This window comes from Exophiala viscosa, assembly GCF_022695815.1.
Source record: "Exophiala viscosa unplaced genomic scaffold EDD37scaffold_5, whole genome shotgun sequence".
NCBI lineage: Eukaryota > Fungi > Ascomycota > Eurotiomycetes > Chaetothyriales > Herpotrichiellaceae > Exophiala > Exophiala viscosa.
Window position 1 is genome coordinate 1094083 of NW_026944357.1, and position 20936 is coordinate 1115018.

A 20936-nucleotide genomic window follows, 5' to 3' on the forward strand; every position below is an offset into this window, starting at 1 on the left:
GTCTCCCGAAGACAGGGATTACCGTTGACTCAGTGAGAAAGGCATTTGAAGGGACGTCATATATTTCAACGTTCTTTCAACTCCGAAACTCATCCGATCTACTTCAAACGGCCATGTACATCACAACCTGGCGAACCCGGGTTGGGAAAGCGCTTGATAAGAGTTGTCAGCAGTGTGCACTCGAATTAGGCCACCGACAGTATTACAGTACTATTTGGCCAGTGGACAGCGAGCACGAGCAGAGCAACGCCACAATGTTGCAGTGGTGATCAGGATTTCTGCACATAGAAGGTACATCAGGGAAAGCGCAGTTTGCTGGGTACCCAAACGCAGACTTCCATTTTGCCTCTAATGATACCGCACAACGACTGTGTACATATTACAACCTGAACAAGTCGATACTCTACCTGAGCAACAGAAGCCATAAGCCGTTCTTGTGGCGCAGTGAGCCCAGATCACACTCGTAGCTTTCGAACGACGAAGATGAACTCTCGGCCCAGTTAGCACCGCACCACGTCCACCCACGCCCACGAGGGAAAGATTAGGCCTCAGGTGAAAGTTGACTGGCTGGTTCAGTAAGGGTCTGCATAAGCGTCACTGATTCCTGCATGCGCCATGTTTGCCCGGTTGTGTCACTGGAATTCACCCTTTGATCTTACAAATACCTCGCATGTGATTGGTCAACGGTATTCACCATACAAGGGCAGCCACAGTACGTGACCATATCCCGATCCCATAGCCACTGGCGGAGGGGTAGTGACAAGGACGATTCGGTCGACGGCCACTCAGACAATAAGGAGAGCACGATATAAGTTGCTCATCGTCTGTGGGAAAAGTCGGCCAAATTGACAAGCATAAGCCCAAATTGAAAAATGAATGAAGCATCGGTCGTGCCGGCGCGAAGCAACACAGAACGACACAGATTGCATTCAGGCGTCCTTCGAGATTTCATCATCGGCTTTGCAGATGGCCTGACTGTCCCATTCGCCCTGACTGCAGGGCTTTCATCGTATGTTTTTGGCTGCTATCAAGTATAATCTGAAACCCACTACCCATGACTGACGTCCCTGGGGCTTGTAGTCTCGGATCGTCGAAACTCGTCGTGACTGGCGGACTTGCCGAGCTCTTCAGCGGGGCTATCTCCATGGGTCTGGGCGCTTATCTGGCCACCGTCACCGATGAGCAGCACTATGCTACCGAACGGGTCCGCGAGGAGAAAGAGTTGCAGGAGTGCCCGGATGAGGAGACTGAGGAAATATACCGTATTCTGTGCGTGTATGGGCCAGAGAGGAATGAAGTTGCGCCGTTCGTTGAAGCACTGAAGAAAGATCCTGAACAGTGGATTCAGGTAGGTCCTCATTCCTTGATGTTTGGGCGATACGTCGTGCTGAGCAATGCATGCTGTAGTTCATGATGGATTTCGAATTGAGGCTGGAGCGACCATCTCGTCACGGAGCGTACATTTCATCAGCTGTCATGGGAATCGCATATTTTATTGGTACACAGCAAACAAGGAATGCTGTTGATCGCTGCTAACCAGAAGATGCAGGTGGCTTGTTGCCCATGATTCCATATTTTGCCATTCGCCATGCAACCACTGCGTTGTTCGTCTCGATCGGTATCACTGCGGTGATCCTCATCATGTTCGGCTATTTGAAGTGTGCGTATGCTGGATGTGGTGTCAAGCAATCCATCTTTGGCGCTGTACAGACTCTGTGCGTGGGGGCTGCGGCCGCCGGCGCCAGCTATGGGATCGTCAGAGCAGTCGATTCAAGCAATATATCCTGATGACGACATCGGGAAGGTAGCCCGATAGATTGTGTGCTGCAGACGAGATGGATAAGCAGGTACTGCCTCATAACACCCAAAGGAAGATGGCTCAGTTGGGTCGGTCGAAGGAAGTGTGTTTGAATTGACAAGTCACGTGCCAAGGCTGCATTTTCAGGGGCCAGCCTCGTCATGATCCGCGAAATGAGGAATGTAATCGCAATATGGAAGATTGTTATGAGGCTTGCAATATGGGCCACGACAAGGGCGGAGAGTCTCGCAAGCAGGAATGATGACGCGCACCTCGCAGTTTAGTCCAATGTCGAGCAGACTCAAGACCCGGCTTCATAGCAACATGCCACCCGGACCACATTGCCACAGTGTTATATGACATATCGCAGGGAATCTTTTCGTGCTTGTCGCTCGTCTTCGGACGACCATGCCGTTTCAGGATGCAGTTGATCATGCATAATCATTGCGGCATCGTTGTCATTGTCGATTTTCTGATTGGCACGCCGGAGAATCTGACGCATAACAAGCGCAAGTATAATCGCACATAGTGCTGCTACCGAATTGAGACACATGGCAGCAACATATCGAGGAGCCCATCTGTCCGGGTACATGAACGAGCCAATGATCTGTGGCGAGGCACGATTAGTATGGATATTCCAATGAGGAGAATAGGCAATGCTCACATGAGAAAGGCCTCCAATACAGTTGACAAATGCCACAGACAACGCTCGCTTCGTCCGTGGGCGCATGATGGTCTTTTGCACCCATGCAACAATGACCGCATGCGCACCATGTCCCGCAGCAACCATGAGGATCATGGCAAAGTAGCGAGCACCGATTTTCACACTGGTAGCTGCTGCTATGATAAAGCCCGCAATCGACACAGCGAGTGGCGCGATGATGTAAAACGAGCAATTTTTGTACCGGTCGGACAGCCATGCAGTCACTGTAGCGACGATGACTCCAATGATATACGGAGGTACCGTGAGTAGCAAGGTGTTGGTGCGGGGGAATCCGAGAGTCTTGACCACAGACGGGAAGAAGCCGATGACTGAAGAAGCAATACCGGCTGCGAAATACATGAGCGCGAAGATTGGAAGCCGCTTATCACGTAGTGTCATTTGGACGCTACGGCTCCAGTCTTCGTTGACTTCCTGGTCAGCCTGACCAGCATCCAGGATCAATCGCCATTCAGCGACTGCACGTTCTTTCGGAGATAGCCATCGAGTGTTGGAAGGGAAGTCCGGAAGGATCCAGGAAGCGAAAATGCGATCAAGACTGTAGCACCTCCGCCTGTGATGAAGAGCCAGCGCCATGCCTCCTTGCCCAAAGCACCATCAAGATGCTTGTTGATGGCAGCGGAGACAAGACCGGAAAAGGCGTTGCCAATCATGGGGGCGGACGTAAACAGTGCGTTACGAAGAGCCAGCTCGGATCTAGTATACCAGGAGGAGATCAAAAAAAGCACCCCAACACTGAATGGAGCTTCCATGAATCCGAGGAGACACCGCACAACATACAGTGCGCCTTTTGTCTGCACGAAGGCCATTGCGAGAGAGAGCCCGCCCCAGACCACCATGCAGGCAGGCAGATACAGTGACGGGCGCAGCCTGGTCAAGATGAAGTTGGATGGGATTTGCATGGAGATGTAGCCGGGGAACAATAGTGCAACAGCGAGTCCGAATTCTGTGCTGGTCATGTCCAATGATTGTTGCATGCCGATCACTCTCGCGGCCCCGATTGTGTTCTATTCATCCGGGTTATTTGGCATGCCATCACGGAATGAGAATGGGACTTACACGATCGAAGTAGTTGAAGATGTACATAAGCCAAGCCATGAATATGAGGCGCAGATCTGTTTTCCATTTGACCTTTTTGCATGCCGAGAGAAACTCCTCTATGCTCATGGTCTGAGCTGGCTGCAGACGATTGGGCTCGTCGTGGCTGTTTTGCTGAGTAGAAGTACCAACATCTTTGCCGCTAGAGTCCCCCGGCTCCGACAAGCTGACGCTCGTAGTCTTGAGATGATGTTGAGTTGCCATGGCGAATATCTTGTGCTGTGAACGGGTGCGTCCTGAAGGAATGTGGCCGGTCGAAGGTCAAAGACACCTGAGATGCCAGGAGCACTTGACGGGTCAAGTGCTGGGGACAGGTGAGAGACTTCATTTTGTACCCTCAAGACCTACATAGTCATGGAACACGGAAACTTGAGTGAGAGCTACGCAACTCTTTGCGTGAAATAGCCTTCACATACCTTAACAGCATTTGAGTGCAGGCATCTGGCGAGTCTCAGGCATGGAGGTTAGTGATTGGAGTTCCCGAAAATTTGCTACCAGCGCAAAGGTTCATCCTGGGGAAATCGTGAGGGTCGAAGAAAATCAGAAAACCTGGTTCACCGTTTCAGACGAGCAGCTGTACGCACGTGTATCCGACATTCTTCCATTGAAAGAATGACAACTCTGGTAGACGTCGTGGGCGTATTAGGTGGGCACATGGTCATCGCTATGATGGTTCACCTCGCTACCTTTGGGGTCTGTCTCGCTGTTGCGTAGCTCCATTCAATCCCGACCTCAACCAAGGAATGAAGCTTGACACAGGCAAAACCCCCCATGCATGGGCGCCATGCTGAAGATGAATGGCCACCTTCCACCATGGTTGAGGTGATCTTTCATGACACCAGTGGCACTCATGGAAGTGCATATTGAATGATCGAGGATTGATGAAGAAAGATGGTGGCACAACATCCATCGTCGCCGCCGAACTGAGTTGGCCACCGCATAAGTAACATGCTTCACCGTTTGGCCCTACGGCGGAGTGTTTAAACATCGTGGTTTGCAACCTGCGGAGAAACTTCATGACTTCCACTGGAGTGTTTAGAACAGAGGAAACCAACAGCCATCACGCAGCGACATATCTTGAACCTCCCTCGCCTTCTTCGAGCTTGAATAGTTGCAGTCCGCCAGCTACACGATTAACGCATCCTAATCCTCTCAAATCAGTCTCCAGCAAACAGCGACGTCACCACAATGTTCGGCGGTCGTAAGTTAACATTCATATGGTTGGACGAGAAGGAATCGTTCTGATGCGTGCTTTACACAGCTCACGATCAGCAACTCTCCGAGAAGGACATCCGCGACGGAGAGGCGAAAGCCACGGTAGAAGTGCAGATCTTCGCAGTCGCATGCGCTGCGTTATGGTTCTGTACGTTACCAAAGTCCCTACTTCCTCTGGCCTGCGCCATTTCGCGTTGCGTGGCTCTGTTGAGGGGAAAGAAAGCGTTGCTGACGTCTGTAATCTAGCACCACATGTTGTCGAATGGGCCCGAAAACTCTTCTGAATATGTATCACTAATGACGAATGTAATCACCAAGGGCCAACGAGAAATAGAGTCGAGGCAGAATACATTTCATTAAAGAGCAAAGAGCAATCGGTGCTAAGGCCTGGGGAAAGAGAGAGACAAAGAGAACGCATCTCTCTTGTACATTATTTTGTACATTATTAGCAGGCACTCCACTCGCAAGGGTTTGCAAGAGGAACATGTCGTGCGATGATAGAACGTCAAATGTCGTTGTCTATCAACGATTCCCAAACCGCTATGCAAGATGCTTTTTTCCCTCATCCTGAACAGGCCTGATCCCAGTATTCATCTGCGCCGGGGAATGTCATTATCTCGATCCTTCGATATTTTCTCCCAGTCCTCAAACCCCTGTTGTATTAGATCCAGCTCTTTCTGTAGATGCCGCAGTTGAATGTCGTATGCTTCTAATGTCTGGAGAGTCTTGTTAGCTTGGTGGTATCAGTCGAAAGTGCTAAAATTACCTTTTTAGCCGCTTTCACGGTTTCCTCGTCAAGCGTTGTGTCCTCCTCATTAGCGGCTGGTACGAGCTTTTCCATTTCCAACTTGATTCTCTTCGCTCGTTCCCGAATGCCCAACATACGAGCCCATACTTCCTGTTCCCTGGCATTTAGACTCGGGTCAAAGACTTCTCGCTGGAGCTTCTCCAATTTTGTCTTGAGTTCTTCCTCCGTGTTGTCCATCACGTAACCTCTGTTGCGTAGAATCTGTACTTTGACTGCCAGCGCCAATGTCCTCCGGGCTGTGGCCGCCTGTCGTCTTTTGCACTCCTCAAGCCTTGTAGCCACGTTCTGCCGGTGCTTGTCCAGCTGCACATCCAGCGACGTATTGATTTCTTGTAGCATCATGTTGCATCGTTGGATGGCTTCCATTTGGATTTGAGCTTTCCGACCAAGCTGAAAGAATCCCTGAATCAGAAGCGGTACCCATTCAGGGCTCGGCCGACTGGAGACAGCCTCTTCCCATTTGTCTTCGTCCTCTCCTGGACCCGGCCTATATTTCAACGCTTCCGTCTCGGTCTCAACGTGCTGGTACAGATACGTCCGCAGTGGTGATGACAAGCTTTGAGGATCCCACTTGTTTTTGACAATGTTCATTTGTACCGGAATTGATCTGAATTGATTGAGGCCTCGCCCTTCCTCCCACATTGCCTGAGATGGTGTTTGTTCTTGCTGCGACTGGCCAAATCGAAGCGTCTGATCAAGGGGACGCTGCTGAGACTGCTGCAGCTGTTGCTGTGGTTGGGTAGAGGTTCCAAATAAGCCGCCAGTCTGTTGTTGTGGTTGGGTAGAAGCTCCGAATAGTCCTCCCGTCTGTTGTTGCGGCTGAGTAGAAGTTCCGAACAATCCTCCCGTCTGTTGTTGTGGCTGGGTAGAATTTCCGAACAATCCTCCCGTCTGTGGTTGTGGCTGGGTAGAATTTCCGAACAATCCTCCCGTCTGTGGTTGAGGTTGAGTAGAAGATCCAAATAAGCCCCCAGTCTGTTGTTGAGGCTTTGCGGCCCCAAAGAGTCCTCCTCCTGATTGCTGCTGCTGTTGTTGCTGAGGTTGTCCACCGCCAAAGAGACCTCCCGTCTGTTGTGTTTGCTGTGGTTGTGTGGACGTACCGAACAGCCCACCACTCTGCTGAGGCTGCTGTTGGGGTTGTGATTGAGGGTTGCCGAAGCTGAAGCTCGGGGCATTGCCTTGCTGTTGCTGCTGCTGCTGCTGCGCCTGTGGCTGTGGTTGACCGAAAGGTGAAGGTGAGGGCTGATTCGTGGATTGATTGTTCGAAGGATTGTTGAAACTAAACAGGCCAGTCTTCGCTGGCTGCGACTGCGTCGCAGTTGAATTCCCGAAGAGGCTCATCTTGGTAGTCAAATTCGTACAGCGAGGATTGGTGGTTGAGCGAAGGCAGATATAAGGATTCAATCGTGTGGTCGTCGTTAACAAATCATGTCGCGTAGCCTCGTCACAATCTCGAACGAAAGACTGAGAAGAGATAGAAGCTGGAGGAGGGTGAGGACGGGGACGATTCCTGCCGATTTTGTTGGACGTCAATAACGTATCCAGACGCGCAGTTTTGACGCGAAGTGCAAGAAGCATCAAGAGTGAAGCAGATCACGTGGACACGCTCAGCGGCATCGCGCTTGCCTTGGCACCTCCTGTTCAATATGAGGTCTATCAATCAATGCACCATCTAATAGGTTCAACAACCTCCTCGACTTCATACCATGCAGCAACACGGCACAGATAGCCCATGAAGTAGACGATATGCTTGACCACAGCTTCATCAGCATCATCAACCATGCGATACCGCCAAATCTCCTTCCCCAACTGCAGAAGTCCTGTCTCCATAGCGTATGCTTCCACCCATGAGTTAATGTTTTGCCTTACAGTTCCCTGGTCGCCCTTCAAAGCAGCTGTCGTCTCGGGATTCTGCGCGATGATCTTCTCGCAGCAGGTTTGCATTCCATTGAGAAATTCCTGCCTTTTCTTTGAGAGAATTTGAAAGTCTAAGTGGCTATGCGCTCTCGCATGAATGAGGTCTTGGCCCACCTCAGACGCAGAATAGGTGACTAGGAGGCCTCGAAATGTATTCAGAGGCTGGAAGTCATTTCTGGCCAGCGATTTATCGAAGACAATAGGCGACTCCAGTATGATTGCTGGCAATACATCTGCAACGTCCACCTTGGCGGGGCATTGGTGCCAACGAGCTTCAATGTCGCAAGTGTACCATAGTCCATCTTGGCCCTGAAGTCTTAGATAACAGTCGTCGCCAATAAATTGAGGAAGGCACTCCATAAGCAGCTCACTTTTCGCCACTATTGAACCGCCACCATGCCTCGCCTTGAACAGGATCCCGGGAAACTGTACGATTAGACCTTCTACTGACGGCGTCGCATCCAGTCTTGCAAAGAGGGGGCCCGGCCCACCCCATCGTGGTACTTTGAGATCTCCCATCAACGATGACGGCGCCCAACGATATCCTTTCGAGGTGAGTTTCCGCGAAGCACGAGAGAATGCTAACCCAGCAGGCAGCTTTTCAAGAAGACTCCAGACCACCTCCATCTTTTGTGAGTCTGCGACTTCTATGATCTTGGACATTTCCAGGCCCAAAATCCCGCCGAGGCAAAGGGCCTCATCAGATGCCCAGCTAGTTGATCGTTTGCTCAGTGCATATCGAAGAGTTGGCACTTCTTGTAGTCGACGATCGAATTCCTGGTCTGGCATGGTTCGTGTGGAAGAAGAATTCGCCATGATAGCGAGGTCAACGGTATGAGATGGTAATGATGGGATTCGAAAGAATGTACCTCTCCAAGTATCAACAATTTTGAGGAGGTCAATTGCTTCGTCACTGAATTGAAAATAAACACTTCTCGCAAGGCGCCCTTCCGAAAACGTCCACAGCCGTTGCGTCCACCCGCAGGCTGCAACACGCGCCAAAACATCCGTCGGACCCATTCCTCGGGCGCAAAGACCACGCAGGTAAGAGTCGAGGACAAGCACATGTTTGGCTCGTCTGAAAACTTCGCTGAAGGTCAGCAAACCTGCTTGGCGCAATTCCCGAGGATACCGAGGAAGGCAGAGGGTATCTATCCAGAATGGTGTTGCATACTGCGAGTCGGGCTGAGTGAGTGCTTTGACATAATCGCGAACCTGGCGAAGCGTACATTGAGGCAACCTGTTCTCCTCGCGGTTACCCATCCCGTCAGCCCACACATGGGATATGGCGACGTATTCAGTATCTGGTTTCGCTGTTTGAAGGTTCACCATGACTCCAGATGCCGAATCCTCCGAAACAGTCACTAGTGGCATCAAGTCATGCATGACTGCAGCTGCTAACGGGTCAGGTTGTGGACCCTTGAACGCACATGGGCAAGCTTTATTCATATGGACGCTCTCGTACGCTCTCAAATCGACTTGCAGCAACTGGCACTGTTCTGAGGTGCAATCACCATGATGATCATTGGCCAGGGGTGGTTCCAAGTTCGCAAAGTACCAAAGCTCTCCAATAGGTCGATAGTCCTGAGAGTCAAAGTACGCAAGTTTATGCGGGCACCAGCCGTTTCGCTCCATGACCATGAGGATAGGTTTTCCGCAGTCGCACCAGTCGGGAATCCTCCAGGTCTGCATGACAGGAGATTCTAAACCTCTCTTGATGAAGATATCCTTCAGAGCTTGATTGAGATACTCTCCGAGTGCAGCAATGCTGAGGCAGACACATGAGAGGACATTGTCCGGGTCACCATCTAGAGGATGTGCAACCCGCAAGACGATATCACGCGTTTCGAGTAAGCAGCTGTATAAACGGTCCTTCCACGGCTGGAGATTGTGTTCATACAAAGACCATTCTTCCTCGAGTATTCCCACGCTCCAAGAACTGACAAGCTCGCCTAGCTGCTGGGAGGTGAACAGGGTGGTCCCTCCTGCATTTCGTCTCTTGAAGAGTGCCACGTCAGTTGGCTCTCCAGTAAACTCACACAGTAGTCCGAAGTACAGCCAGGTCTGCAAGAATCCTCCGATCTCCTCATGGTCCGTGACTGATTGTCCGTGGTGAGAGAACGACATGAAGGCAGATCGGCGCTCAACGGTCCATTGCCTTCGCTCTGGGAATGTTTTGAAGTCACCGCCATCGTAGATTTCATTGCAAAGGAATGGAATAGCGAAGGATTTGACGACTGGATTTTGTGGCAAGGGTAAATGATCCATGATAGTCGAGGTTGATATCCGCACACTGCACGAGGCCTAGGACACTCTTTTTCTGCAAATCGTGCCTGCCTCAAGATTCACTGGTCCAGTAATGCAGACTCGCCTCAGGGTAAGTATTGTTCCCGCGTCCAGCAACGAGGTCCATCACCATCGATGGACTTGGTTGCCTGCGCCCATGACGTCGGGTTCGAGTCGAGCGATGCCAGGCCTGAGCATTCTTCTGCACATGGGTTGATCTGAAGGGCGATGATAAGGCATAGGATTTGTGCTAATTCAACTGCAGTACGATGTCCTTGAAGTAGAGGCGGTGAAGTCGTGGGAGACAGTAGGGTTCGGTGTACCTGCCCATTCTGAGGACAATGTCTAGCGGTGTGAATCGTGGCAGCCTCAGAGTCGCTGGATCGCAGCGAGCAAATTTCACCTGTCCTATTTTCACTGTGTATACTTGCCACTTGCCTAAGAAGGCAAGTTGCCTAAGAAGGCAAGGACATCAGTGGTAATGGAAATCTATGTCACAAGTTATACAGCAAGTAAAGATACATTGAGTGACTCTCCAATGCTCCATCTGGAATCTCATGGGTACCTACGTCTTTCATCAATCAGATGTTCACGAAACCTTGTGAAAGGTACCCAGCATCTGTTCAAGTATCAAGAGGGTGTGCCGGAGCTCTGGAAGTTTCGCATAAGTAATTCCTGAGATATTCTGCCTGAGCAGCAAACATTTGTCTCCAAACCTGACCAGCTCCCAGCCTGCAGACTACCCTCTCCCTGCCAATCTGCGCCCCTGCGTCTCGTATGCTCACCGTGCTCGGCTGCAGAATGTAGTCGTAGATTGCGCGATCCTGACTTTTGGGGACAGGGGGGACTCTGACAATGTCTGATTTCTAAGCATTAGTAGGGCCACTAACGCCCACTCATGTGGTTCGAACAATGCCCAATTGCTCTAGTACAGTGTCGTGGGCGTACTTCTTTCGGGAATCAGAAGGCCGAGTACAAATCTGTCAAGTGCATGTCGGTCAGGTGCTCATGAACGGTTGCTACCATTTTTGGCCAGCAGACTGTATGTCAGTAACATTGGCTGAGTCTGTGAGGCCTGGCCAAGGATGGATCATAGCCATGAAAATTTTTGCGACCTCGTTCAGAGCCGGTTTCTCCCGAACATAGCAGCAGACTCGACCTTCTGAGGTGGCAGTCATGCCAGACTTATGATCAGCAAGGAAGGATGGGGACATTTGTTTCAACGACACATAGAAATTCCTAGAGACAGTCTTGGGGGCGGTTCTGGCGAGGGGAAATAATCGTATCAGTGCCTTGCAACATGTTCCGGCGACGGTGTCTGAGTGACCTACAGAGAATTAATTTCTCGCAGGAGCATCAGATGGGGACGGACGGAAGCACACCGAGGGAACTCTCTCCTCCATATATGGACTTGTAGCCTATCGATGGCAATGGAGGCTCACATAGTGCACATGTTCATCTCGTCATTACTTCCGAGCTGTCGGGCGCCTCTACGGGACGTTGAAGCATAAATTCCGTTCAGGCGCATACTTGCTTGCCAGCGACCAACCAGAAGAGGTGGATTAACATGCAGGTTGGGACCTTCATAGCTTGTGGATGTCCTAATGGAAATGTCATGCAGGGCTCCCGCAGATACAGGGTTTAGATCTGGCACCTGGGAGTTCCGACGTCGGCAGCCCGAGTTTAGCTGCCGCGCAGGACCAGCAACAGTGGGTGGGCAGCCCACGTAGGCTCAAATGGTCATCCTACCATAGGAGGTTGCCGGCTCAACTTCTGGTCTGGTTGTTTATGCATCAACCCGGGTGGAGATGCGCACGCCGCACATGGCACTGGCACGGTTGTTGCGAGGGCCGTCGATGCAACCTTCAAGTCTCTACGACTCAAAAGCCTTGGGGCCATCTGAGTGCGCATGCGCCTGGTCTGCTTAGAGTACTCCAGAAGCGTGGGGTGCAGCATTCGTTGCTGGGATGAGCTCCGCACTTTGTATGGGTTCGCAAAAGCCTCCTTCAAGGCTGGAAAACATGGCTATGAGTGGGCAAATACGTACAGGTGCCCTGTGAGCAAAACACTGGCTGCGCAATAACAACGTCAGATTCCCATAGGCGGCGAGATTTCTTCCCGCTATCATGTTGTCCACCTGGCCGCCGTAGACAGGCAGCGCAGAAAAATTTTTCTGGTCCAGACATGGCAGGTGTTTGATCTTTTTAGCTTGTGCGACACCGGAACGATGAGATTCCCTTAGCCGCACAGTAAGAGAGGGCAAGACACAAGACTGCCGAACTCCGCGGTCAATGCCGAGTGTGGACACGGCGCAGTGTCGACCACGAAGTCATGAGATACACACGCTGCTTTCCTGGTTCGGGGAACTGCGCTGAGGCAAGAAGCGAAGCGAGGATGAGGGTTTCTGCGTCTGGACTTTTTTCGTGCACAGTGGACTGCAGTATGACACCACTGTATCTCGTACAAGGGTCGCGAAAGACGGGTATGGGAGAGTGCGCCGGTTGCGGCCCTCTCATTCGGTTGCTGCGATTCGAAAAGGTAATCGAAGCCTAAAGGAAAGCTCATGATTGGCGTGACTCTGTCTTATCAGTCCATGCACGATGATGGAGCGTGCTGCTCGATGGAGTTTTCACTCGCAAGAGAGACGAATAAAGCTATGCATGATGTTTTTTCAGCAAGGATGGTTGGTTCCCCCACCTCGAGTGCCCTTAGGTGAGAGAGGTAGGGTATACGTTACCTGCATTGTTTTTTGTGTTGTATGCTTGATAAGGCCACAGGGTGATGCTGCCGTATCCTAGTCGCCCTTCTGCTGACCTTTGCAAACGCTGAGAACATCTTGACGCAATCTCCAGCTTGCCTCTCCGGCTGACCGGTGCCACCAGACATTGGAAGAAGAAGGAGACCACCAGGCCTGCCGTCTTGTACAGTGATTCACTTGCCGGTCAACAAGCTCTGACTGCGAATTGAGTGTGATCAGGGGAGGTCCTGAGGCTCCCTAGGCCCATTATTCACCACTTTCAAGCACCCAAAAGCACTTGGAGCTAGTGAATTGAGTGCCGCACCGCAGGAACCTCTGTGCAGTGTGCAGCAACCCCACACCTGACTTGACCCAATTTATCTTTTTCCTCCTCTCTCAATTGTCCACCCTCCTTCCATTCTTTCTTGTTTACCACTGTCCAGCACCAAAGTCTGCCCGTCAAGCCATTCACATCGCCAGACTCAATCACAGTCGCTGGAGGTCAGTTCTACAGACAGACATTCTCTTCTGCTCCAGAGCCACTCCTTTCATCTGTTCCGGTGCAGCCTCATTTCACGTGGTTCGCCCCTCCATACTAGATTCAGATCGATTGGACTGCCATCGCCACCACCTATCTACCTGTCCATCTGTGAAAAGAAACGTCGCCCGTCGACCATAGGATGGGCCTGATCGCGGAGGAACCACACAAGCAAGAGATCGATACAACAGAGGTTCCGGAAGAGTACACTCCGTACAAGCCCGACAAGGGCTATGGATGGGGCGAGGCTCTGCCTGAGAAGCAGGGTCTCTATGACCCTAGCCTCGAGAAGGATGCCTGTGGTGTAGGCTTTGCTGCGTAAGGAACTCATAAATAGACTTGATTGACTCTTTTGATCTGACAAGACACCAGCAATATCAAAGGCAAGCCAAGCCACAAGATCGTTAGCGATGGTGAGTCTTTCTGTGACAAAATTGTCTATGATACAAGCTAACATTGTCTCAGCGCGCAATCTACTTTGTAACATGACCCATCGTGGTGCGGTGGGATCAGATGCACGAGATGGCGACGGTGCTGGTGTCATGAGCTCGATCCCGCACAAATTCTTCGTCAAGAACTTCGCTCGTGAGGTGGGCGTTGAATTGCCACCTCTTGGTCAATATGCCACCGGCAACCTCTTCTTCAAGCCAGACACTGAGATGCTGAAACACGCCACCCTCAGTTTCGAAGAGATCGCTCAATCCCTGGGCCTGCGTACCCTCGGATGGCGAGAGGTTCCAAGAGATTCCACACTCCTTGGTCCAGCAGCCCTGTCCCGCGAACCTATCATCCTGCAGCCATTCGTCGTTCTCGCCTCCGCATACGGAAGTGGTAGCAAGCCAGATATCACTAACCAAGAGGAATTTGACGATGTCGCCTTCGAAAAGAAGCTGTATGTCTTGAGAAAGACTGTCTCCCACGATGCACGATGGAAGCCATGGTTCTACGTCTGCTCGCTGAGCAACAGAAATATTGTCTACAAGGGACAATTGGCTCCCGTGCAAGTATACCAATACTTCCACGATCTTGTCTCTGTCGACTACGAAGCCCATTTCGCCCTTGTTCACTCTCGTTTCTCCACAAACACATTCCCATCGTGGGATCGATCACAGCCTCTACGATGGCTTGCCCACAACGGTGAAATTAATACATTGCGAGGCAACAAGAACTGGATGAGAGCTCGTGAAGGTATTTTGAGCTCCGGTCTCTTTGGTGACGAGCTCGAGAAACTTATGCCCATCGTGGAAGACGGAGGTTCCGACTCGGCTGCGTTCGATAACGTCCTGGAACTCCTCGTGATGAATCGTGTGCTGTCAATGCCCGAGGCAGTCATGATGATGGTCCCAGAAGCGTGGCAAGGTAACTCTGCTATGGATCCCGGGAAGGCCGCTTTCTATGAGTACGCGGCGTGTCTTATGGAACCATGGGATGGTCCTGCCCTCTTCACCTTCTCAGATGGCCGGTACTGTGGTGCAAACTTGGACAGAAATGGTCTAAGACCGTGCCGTTACTATGTCACTGATGATGATCGAATCATCTGTGCTTCCGAAGTTGGTACCATTGCTGTGGAGCCTGAGCGTGTGATCCTCAAGGGACGTCTTCAACCCGGAAAGATGCTTCTGGTTGATACACAAGCCGGTCGCATCATTGATGACGCAGAGCTCAAAGCTACCGTCGCAAACCGACAACCTTTCCAGCAGTGGCTCGATAAGAAGCTGATGAAGATGCCGCGCGTAGTGGAGGCACTATCAAACGAGGTCGATCTGACCAACAAATTGACCGAGGCCACCATTCAAGAAGATGCGAGACTAAAGGCATTTGGATACTCATTCGAACAAGTCAGCTTGCTCCTGGCGCCCATGGCTGCTGATTCAAAGGAAGCACTTGGTTCGATGGGAAATGATGCACCTCTCGCATGTCTCGCACAACAACCACGACTGCTCTATGAGTATTTCAGACAGCTATTTGCTCAGGTCACCAATCCACCTATTGACCCTATTCGAGAAGCCATCGTTATGTCTCTCGAATGCTATGTTGGACCTCAGGGTAACCTGCTGGAGATGGACGAGTCGCAGTGTGCTAGACTACTGCTTCCGTCGCCTGTCCTGGAGACCGAGACATTCAATGCTCTCAAGAACTTTTCTCAGTATAACAAGGACTGGACTGTGCGGACCATCGATATCACGTTTGACAAGTCCTCCGGTATTGATGGCTTCATGAATGCCCTTGATGAGATTTGTGATCAAGCTACCGCTGCTATCGACGAGGGTGACAAGATCATTATCTTGTCTGACCGAGCTACATCCGAAGACCGCGTGCCTGTTCCTTCCCTTCTCGCTACCGGCTTGGTACACCATCATTTGGTGCGCAACAAGTGGCGATCACGAGTTGCGCTGATTGTGGAAACCGCTGAGGCCCGAGAAGTGCACCACATGTGTGTGCTGGTTGGCTACGGTGCCGATGGCATTAATCCATACCTTGCCATCGAGTGTATCCTCAAGCTTAACCGAGAAGGTATCATCAAGAAGAAGCTCACTGAGCAACAACTCATTGCCAACTACAAGGCTTCCTGCGACGGTGGTATCCTGAAAGTCATGAGTAAGATGGGTATCTCCACCTTGCAATCGTACAAGGGTGCTCAGATCTTCGAAGCTCTCGGCATCGATGATACCGTGGTTGACCGATGCTTTGCTGGTACTGCCACTCGTGTTCGCGGTATGACTTTCGAGCTCATAGCCGAGGATTCTTTTGCTTTCCACGAGCAAGGATATCCTTCTCGACATGTCCGAGACGTGCCTGGTCTGCCCGAAACTGGAGAGTACCACTGGCGTGACGGTGGTGAGCATCACATCAATGATCCCGTGAGCATTGCCAACATCCAGGATGCTGTCCGCACACACAACGACAAGTCCTACGAAGCTTACTCTCTGTCGGAGTATGAGCAAATCAAGAACTGCACGTTGAGAGGCATGCTTGACTTTGATTTCGAGCAACGCGCGCCAGTGCCCATTGACCAGGTAGAGCCCTGGACGGAAATCGTGCGACGATTCGTGACAGGAGCTATGTCATACGGATCCATCTCCATGGAAGCCCACTCAACATTGGCTGTTGCGATGAATCGGCTGGGCGGCAAGTCCAACACTGGTGAAGGTGGTGAGGACCCTGAACGAAGCTTGAAGATGGAAAATGGCGACTCTATGCGCTCAGCAATCAAGCAAATCGCCTCTGGCAGATTTGGTGTCACATCCAATTACCTGGCTGACTCTGACGAGCTGCAAATCAAGATGGCTCAAGGTGCAAAGCCTGGCGAGGGTGGTGAACTTCCTGGTCACAAAGTGTCTCAGTCAATTGCTCGCACCCGACACTCCACTCCTGGTGTCGGTCTGATCTCCCCTCCTCCTCATCACGACATCTATTCCATCGAGGATTTGAAGCAATTGATCTATGACTTGAAGTGCTCCAACCCGCGGTCAAGAGTCTCTGTCAAGCTTGTCTCGGAAGTGGGTGTGGGTATTGTAGCCTCTGGTGTTGCCAAGGCCAAGGCTGACCATATCTTGATCTCTGGTCATGATGGCGGTACTGGTGCATCCCGATGGACCGGTATCAAGTACGCTGGTCTCCCTTGGGAGTTGGGTTTGGCCGAAACTCACCAAACCTTGGTTCTCAATGATCTTCGTGGTCGTGTCATTGTGCAGACTGATGGCCAGATCCGAACTGGACGTGATGTTGCCATTGCTTGTCTCCTTGGTGCTGAAGAGTGGGGCTTTGCCACGACACCACTTATCGCCATGGGCTGTATCATGATGCGCAAGTGTCATCTCAACACCTGCCCCGTCGGTATTGCAACCCAGGATCCACTCCTCAGAAAGAAGTTCCAGGGCACACCGGAGCACGTTATCAACTTCTTCTACTATATCGCCAACGAACTCCGAGCAGTCATGGCGAAACTCGGCATGAGAACTGTCAATGAGATGGTTGGCCGTGCCGAACTCCTCAAGGTTCGTGATGATTTGCGCTCCCGCAAGACCGAGAACCTCGATCTCTCTCTCATCCTGACACCTGCACACTCTATCCGCCCGGGTGTTGCCACCTACAATGTCCGGAAGCAAGATCACAAACTACACACCCGCTTGGACAATAAGCTAATATCGGAGTCTGAGCTTGCGTTGGAGAAGGGTCTGCCATGTAGAATTGAGACAGACATTGTCAACACCGACCGTGCGTTGGGCGCTACTCTATCTTACCAGATCAGCAAGCGCTACGGTGAGACTGGTCTCCCTCAAGACACCATCCACGTCAATATTCGAGGGTCTGCAGGCCAATCGTTTGGTGCATTCCTTGCTCCTGGTGTCACTCTTGAGCTTGAAGGTGACTCCAACGACTATGTCGGCAAAGGTCTCTCTGGTGGTCGCTTGATCGTCTACCCACCACGGAGCGCCGTCTACAAGGCTGAAGAAAACATTCTGATCGGCAACGTTTGTCTGTACGGTGCCACGAGCGGCACCTGCTACTTCAGAGGTGTTGCTGCAGAACGTTTCGCTGTCCGGAACTCTGGCGCCAATGCCGTCGTTGAAGGCGTTGGTGACCACGGTTGTGAGTATATGACCGGCGGTCGTATCGTGATCCTCGGTGGCACTGGACGCAACTTCGCGGCTGGTATGTCGGGCGGTATCGCATACGTGCTCGACATGAACCAAGACTTCCATTCCAAGATCAACATGGAAATGGTTGAAGTCTCCGGCATCGAAGAACCGGCAGAGATTGCCTTCCTGAGAGGAATGATTGAGGACCACCATCACTATACCGGCTCAGAGCTTGCGGCTCGCATTCTCCTCGAATTCAACCGCGCTCTCCCACGCTTCGTCAAAGTCCTCCCCACAGACTACAAAAGAGTCTTGGCTGAGCAGGCGCAGAAAGCCGAAGAAGCCAAGAAGGCGGAGTATCCTTTGCCATTGCTTCCCGGCAACGCTGTCCGAGAACTTCATCAGGAGCAGCGCAATGCTGTTGCTGAAAAGGAAGGCAAGCAGAAAAAGGCAGACATGCTTGACATTGAGGAGGGTATCAACGGTGATGCTGACCAAGCCAAGCAAAAGGCCGCTCTAGTCCTTGACAAGACGCGAGGCTTCATGAAGTATTCTCGACGAAGCGAGAAGTACCGCAATGCGAAGACCAGAGTCAAGGACTGGGGCGAGCTTAACTCTCGTCTCAACGAGGACGAGCTCAAATATCAAGCAGCCCGATGCATGGACTGTGGTGTCCCGTTCTGCCAGTCTGATACTGGATGTCCGATCTCCAACATCATCCCCAAATGGAACGAGTTAGTGTTTCAAAACCAGTGGAAGGACGCGCTCAATCGTCTACTCATGACCAACAACTTTCCAGAATTCACTGGTCGTGTCTGCCCTGCTCCTTGTGAGGGCGCTTGTGTCCTCGGTATCAACGAAGATCCTGTCGGCATCAAGAGCATCGAATGCGCAATCATCGACAAGGGTTTCGAGATGGGCTGGATGGTTCCAAATCCCCCAGAAGAACGCACTGGTAAGAAGGTTGCTGTCATCGGATCAGGCCCAGCTGGTCTTGCGGCTGCCGATCAACTCAACAAGGTTGGACATTCCGTGACTGTCTATGAGAAATCCGACCGTGTTGGTGGTCTCTTGATGTACGGCATTCCCAACATGAAGCTGGACAAGCGTATCGTCCAACGACGTGTGGACCTCATGGCTGCCGAAGGCGTCGAATTCGTCACCGGCGTCATGGTTGGCCCTGGTGAGGAGGTGAGCTTGGAGTCTCTCCGCGAAAAGCACGATGCTGTTGTCATCTCTACTGGTGCACAAGTCCCTCGTGATTTGAAGATCCAGAACAGAGAATCCGAAGGCATTCACTTTGCTATGGAATTCCTCCACGCAAACACCAAGTCGCTTCTTGACTCCGAGCTGGGTGACGGCGCATATATCACCGCCAAAGACAAGCATGTCATCGTCATTGGTGGTGGTGACACTGGTAACGATTGTATCGGTACCTCTCTTCGTCATGGTGCAAAATCCATCACCAACTTTGAGCTTCTGCCTCAGCCTCCGCCAGAGCGTGCTCGTGACAACCCATGGCCACAATGGCCAAGAATCTACCGTGTCGACTATGGCCACACCGAGGTCAAGCAACACTATGGCAAAGATCCTCGCGAGTACTGCGTGATGACCAAGGACTTTGACGTCAAGGATGGTCGTGTGGTTGGTATCAACACTAACCGTGTTGAATGGACCAAGTCAGCAACTGGTGCCTGGGAGATGAAGCCCAAGGAAGGCAGTGAAGAATATTTCCCTGCTGACCTTGTTCTACTCTCGATGGGTTTCTTGGGTCCCGATGATCGCTTGTTCAACTCCGAGGTTGAGCTCGACGCCCGCAAGAACATCAAGACACCAAAGAACATGTACAACACCAACCTGCCTGGTGTCTTTGCGGCTGGTGACTGCCGTCGCGGTCAGTCTTTGATCGTGTGGGGCATCAACGAAGGTCGACAGTGTGCCAGACAAGTCGACAGCTTCCTCATGCACACTGGATCCATTCTCCCTGTCACTGGAGGCATTGTTCGACGAGCTGCGCATGACGCTGTGCCTCCTCCCCGTCAATCCAAGGCCGAGAAGGAGGGTGACATGGCCCATTCTGCCGAAGAATTCAAGCGGGGTCCGGATATCAAGGCCAGTGCTTGATCTGGCTGAATACTTGGCGGAAAACAACGGTTTTACAATTTCATGATGGAGGATGTGGATGTTTGGGGCGGCCCATTCGATCGTTTATGATCCTCTTCTTCAGCGCAACCAGTCAGGAACAACAGATTATACCACTGATGAAGCGCATCACGAAAGCACTGCGCTGGTTTTACGGGTCTCACGATTGGGGAGGTTCTTGACGACTATGTGCTAATGTTTTCAGTTTCTTACGATCGTTTCTGAGCGAAGGAGTTCAAAAACCTTTCGCCCTACCAAGTTCAATCGTTTATCAAATGGGGTTTTGCATTTTTTCTAGAAAATTTTGGGGGCGAAAATAAAGACATTGCTATGAGGGCTGAAAAGATCGATGGGATGATTGCAGACTGCCACATGGAAATGTATCAATATGATCAGCGGTAGATAGCAGATGAAAATTTTATTATAATTGAAATTCGAGATTGCCATGATCGATCTGAAAAGCGTGAAACGTCCTTTGACCACGTTATTCTCAAGAGGGCAGGGATTTCTTTCGGAGGACGACACCTCACGGCCAGTCTTCTAGCCATCTGTATGTAGCATGACAAGGTATTGAGGTGGCCCTTGCAGCGCAACATGTCTCTTCCACATACGACTCCCAACACCAGTCAGCCTAGCATTTGCGTACTTACCTGTCTCCGTGCTCTGTAGTCCTGATTAGACTCGTGACGCTGTGCTGACTTAGCGGGTGGACCTGGAAGGTGGACCTTGGTCATTGCCGAAAGGAGAAGTTACAGGGGTATGTCTGGGGCTATTCTATGACCAGCAAACTACACGATTCACCTTGAGATGTATGTTGTTTTGACCGCCTTACACTCAACGCCAGCCACCTGGCTCATCGAGTACTGTGAAGGGACCGGATCACCGATCTGAGTGCTTACACCACCTATCATGTTGGGCCGCATGACGCCTTCAGGGTTTTGGGGAAGGCATACTAAGTGCAGGAAGAGCAATTCTTCGCTTCGATGCTGCAGATAGTGCAGACGCGGATCGGGCGCGAGAGTGTGGTATTCCTGTAAGTCCCAGGGTACTTTCTTTACATTTCGCATTCTATCCTGGGTCCACCTTGATATAT

The 20936-nt window shown here is 51.4% G+C and overlaps 6 protein-coding genes across 6 annotated transcripts; 3 read left to right on the forward strand and 3 right to left on the reverse strand.

Moving 5' to 3' along the window:
- The first annotated feature begins 571 nt into the window (after window positions 1-571).
- EDD37DRAFT_410637 (Ccc1 family) lies at window positions 572-1969 on the forward strand. Its single transcript, XM_062812454.1, has 4 exons — window positions 572-1009; window positions 1081-1348; window positions 1408-1498; window positions 1550-1969. Exons 1-4 carry the CDS (start codon window positions 873-875, stop codon window positions 1786-1788), a joined length of 735 nt encoding a protein of 244 aa, XP_062670278.1. The 5' UTR covers window positions 572-872; the 3' UTR covers window positions 1789-1969.
- A 181-nt stretch (window positions 1970-2150) lies between these two features.
- Window positions 2151-3821, reverse strand: EDD37DRAFT_650272 (retrograde regulation protein 2; the record flags this gene model as incomplete). The annotated part of the gene is made up of 4 exons (XM_062818230.1): window positions 2151-2405; window positions 2463-2933; window positions 2984-3526; window positions 3579-3821. 4 exons carry the CDS (start codon window positions 3819-3821, stop codon window positions 2151-2153), a joined length of 1512 nt encoding a protein of 503 aa, XP_062670279.1.
- A 984-nt stretch (window positions 3822-4805) lies between these two features.
- On the forward strand, window positions 4806-5116 carry EDD37DRAFT_650273 (uncharacterized protein; the record flags this gene model as incomplete). The annotated part of the gene is made up of 3 exons (XM_062818231.1): window positions 4806-4818; window positions 4879-4980; window positions 5079-5116. The coding sequence occupies 3 exons, from the start codon at window positions 4806-4808 to the stop codon at window positions 5114-5116; spliced, it is 153 nt and encodes a 50-aa protein (XP_062670280.1).
- Window positions 5117-5422: 306 nt separating this feature from the next.
- EDD37DRAFT_564083 (nucleoporin complex subunit 54-domain-containing protein) lies at window positions 5423-6981 on the reverse strand (the record flags this gene model as incomplete). Its single annotated transcript, XM_062813988.1, has 3 exons — window positions 5423-5548; window positions 5599-6524; window positions 6690-6981. The coding sequence occupies 3 exons, from the start codon at window positions 6979-6981 to the stop codon at window positions 5423-5425; spliced, it is 1344 nt and encodes a 447-aa protein (XP_062670281.1).
- A 466-nt stretch (window positions 6982-7447) lies between these two features.
- On the reverse strand, window positions 7448-10259 carry EDD37DRAFT_410883 (uncharacterized protein). Its single transcript, XM_062812456.1, has 2 exons — window positions 7590-10259; window positions 7448-7540 (listed from the first exon to the last, which is right to left on the reverse strand). Exons 1-2 carry the CDS (start codon window positions 9823-9825, stop codon window positions 7527-7529), a joined length of 2250 nt encoding a protein of 749 aa, XP_062670282.1. The 5' UTR covers window positions 9826-10259; the 3' UTR covers window positions 7448-7526.
- A 3001-nt stretch (window positions 10260-13260) lies between these two features.
- Window positions 13261-19825, forward strand: EDD37DRAFT_564224 (glutamate synthase [NADPH]; the record flags this gene model as incomplete). The annotated part of the gene is made up of 3 exons (XM_062813996.1): window positions 13261-13436; window positions 13491-13531; window positions 13584-19825. The coding sequence occupies 3 exons, from the start codon at window positions 13261-13263 to the stop codon at window positions 19823-19825; spliced, it is 6459 nt and encodes a 2152-aa protein (XP_062670283.1).
- Window positions 19826-20936: the final 1111 nt, after the last annotated feature.

Bases quoted from the DNA above. Each gene is read 5' to 3' on its own strand.
- EDD37DRAFT_410883 (XM_062812456.1), bottom strand. From the start codon at position 9,825: ATGGATCATTTACCCTTGCCACAAAATCCAGTCGTCAAATCCTTCGCT.
- EDD37DRAFT_410637 (XM_062812454.1), top strand. From the start codon at position 873: ATGAATGAAGCATCGGTCGTGCCGGCGCGAAGCAACACAGAACGACAC. The intron at 1,349-1,407 runs GTAGGTCCTCAT...TGCATGCTGTAG, and splicing joins ATCCTGAACAGTGGATTCAG to TTCATGATGGATTTCGAATT. The intron at 1,499-1,549 runs GTACACAGCAAA...CAGAAGATGCAG, and splicing joins GGGAATCGCATATTTTATTG to GTGGCTTGTTGCCCATGATT.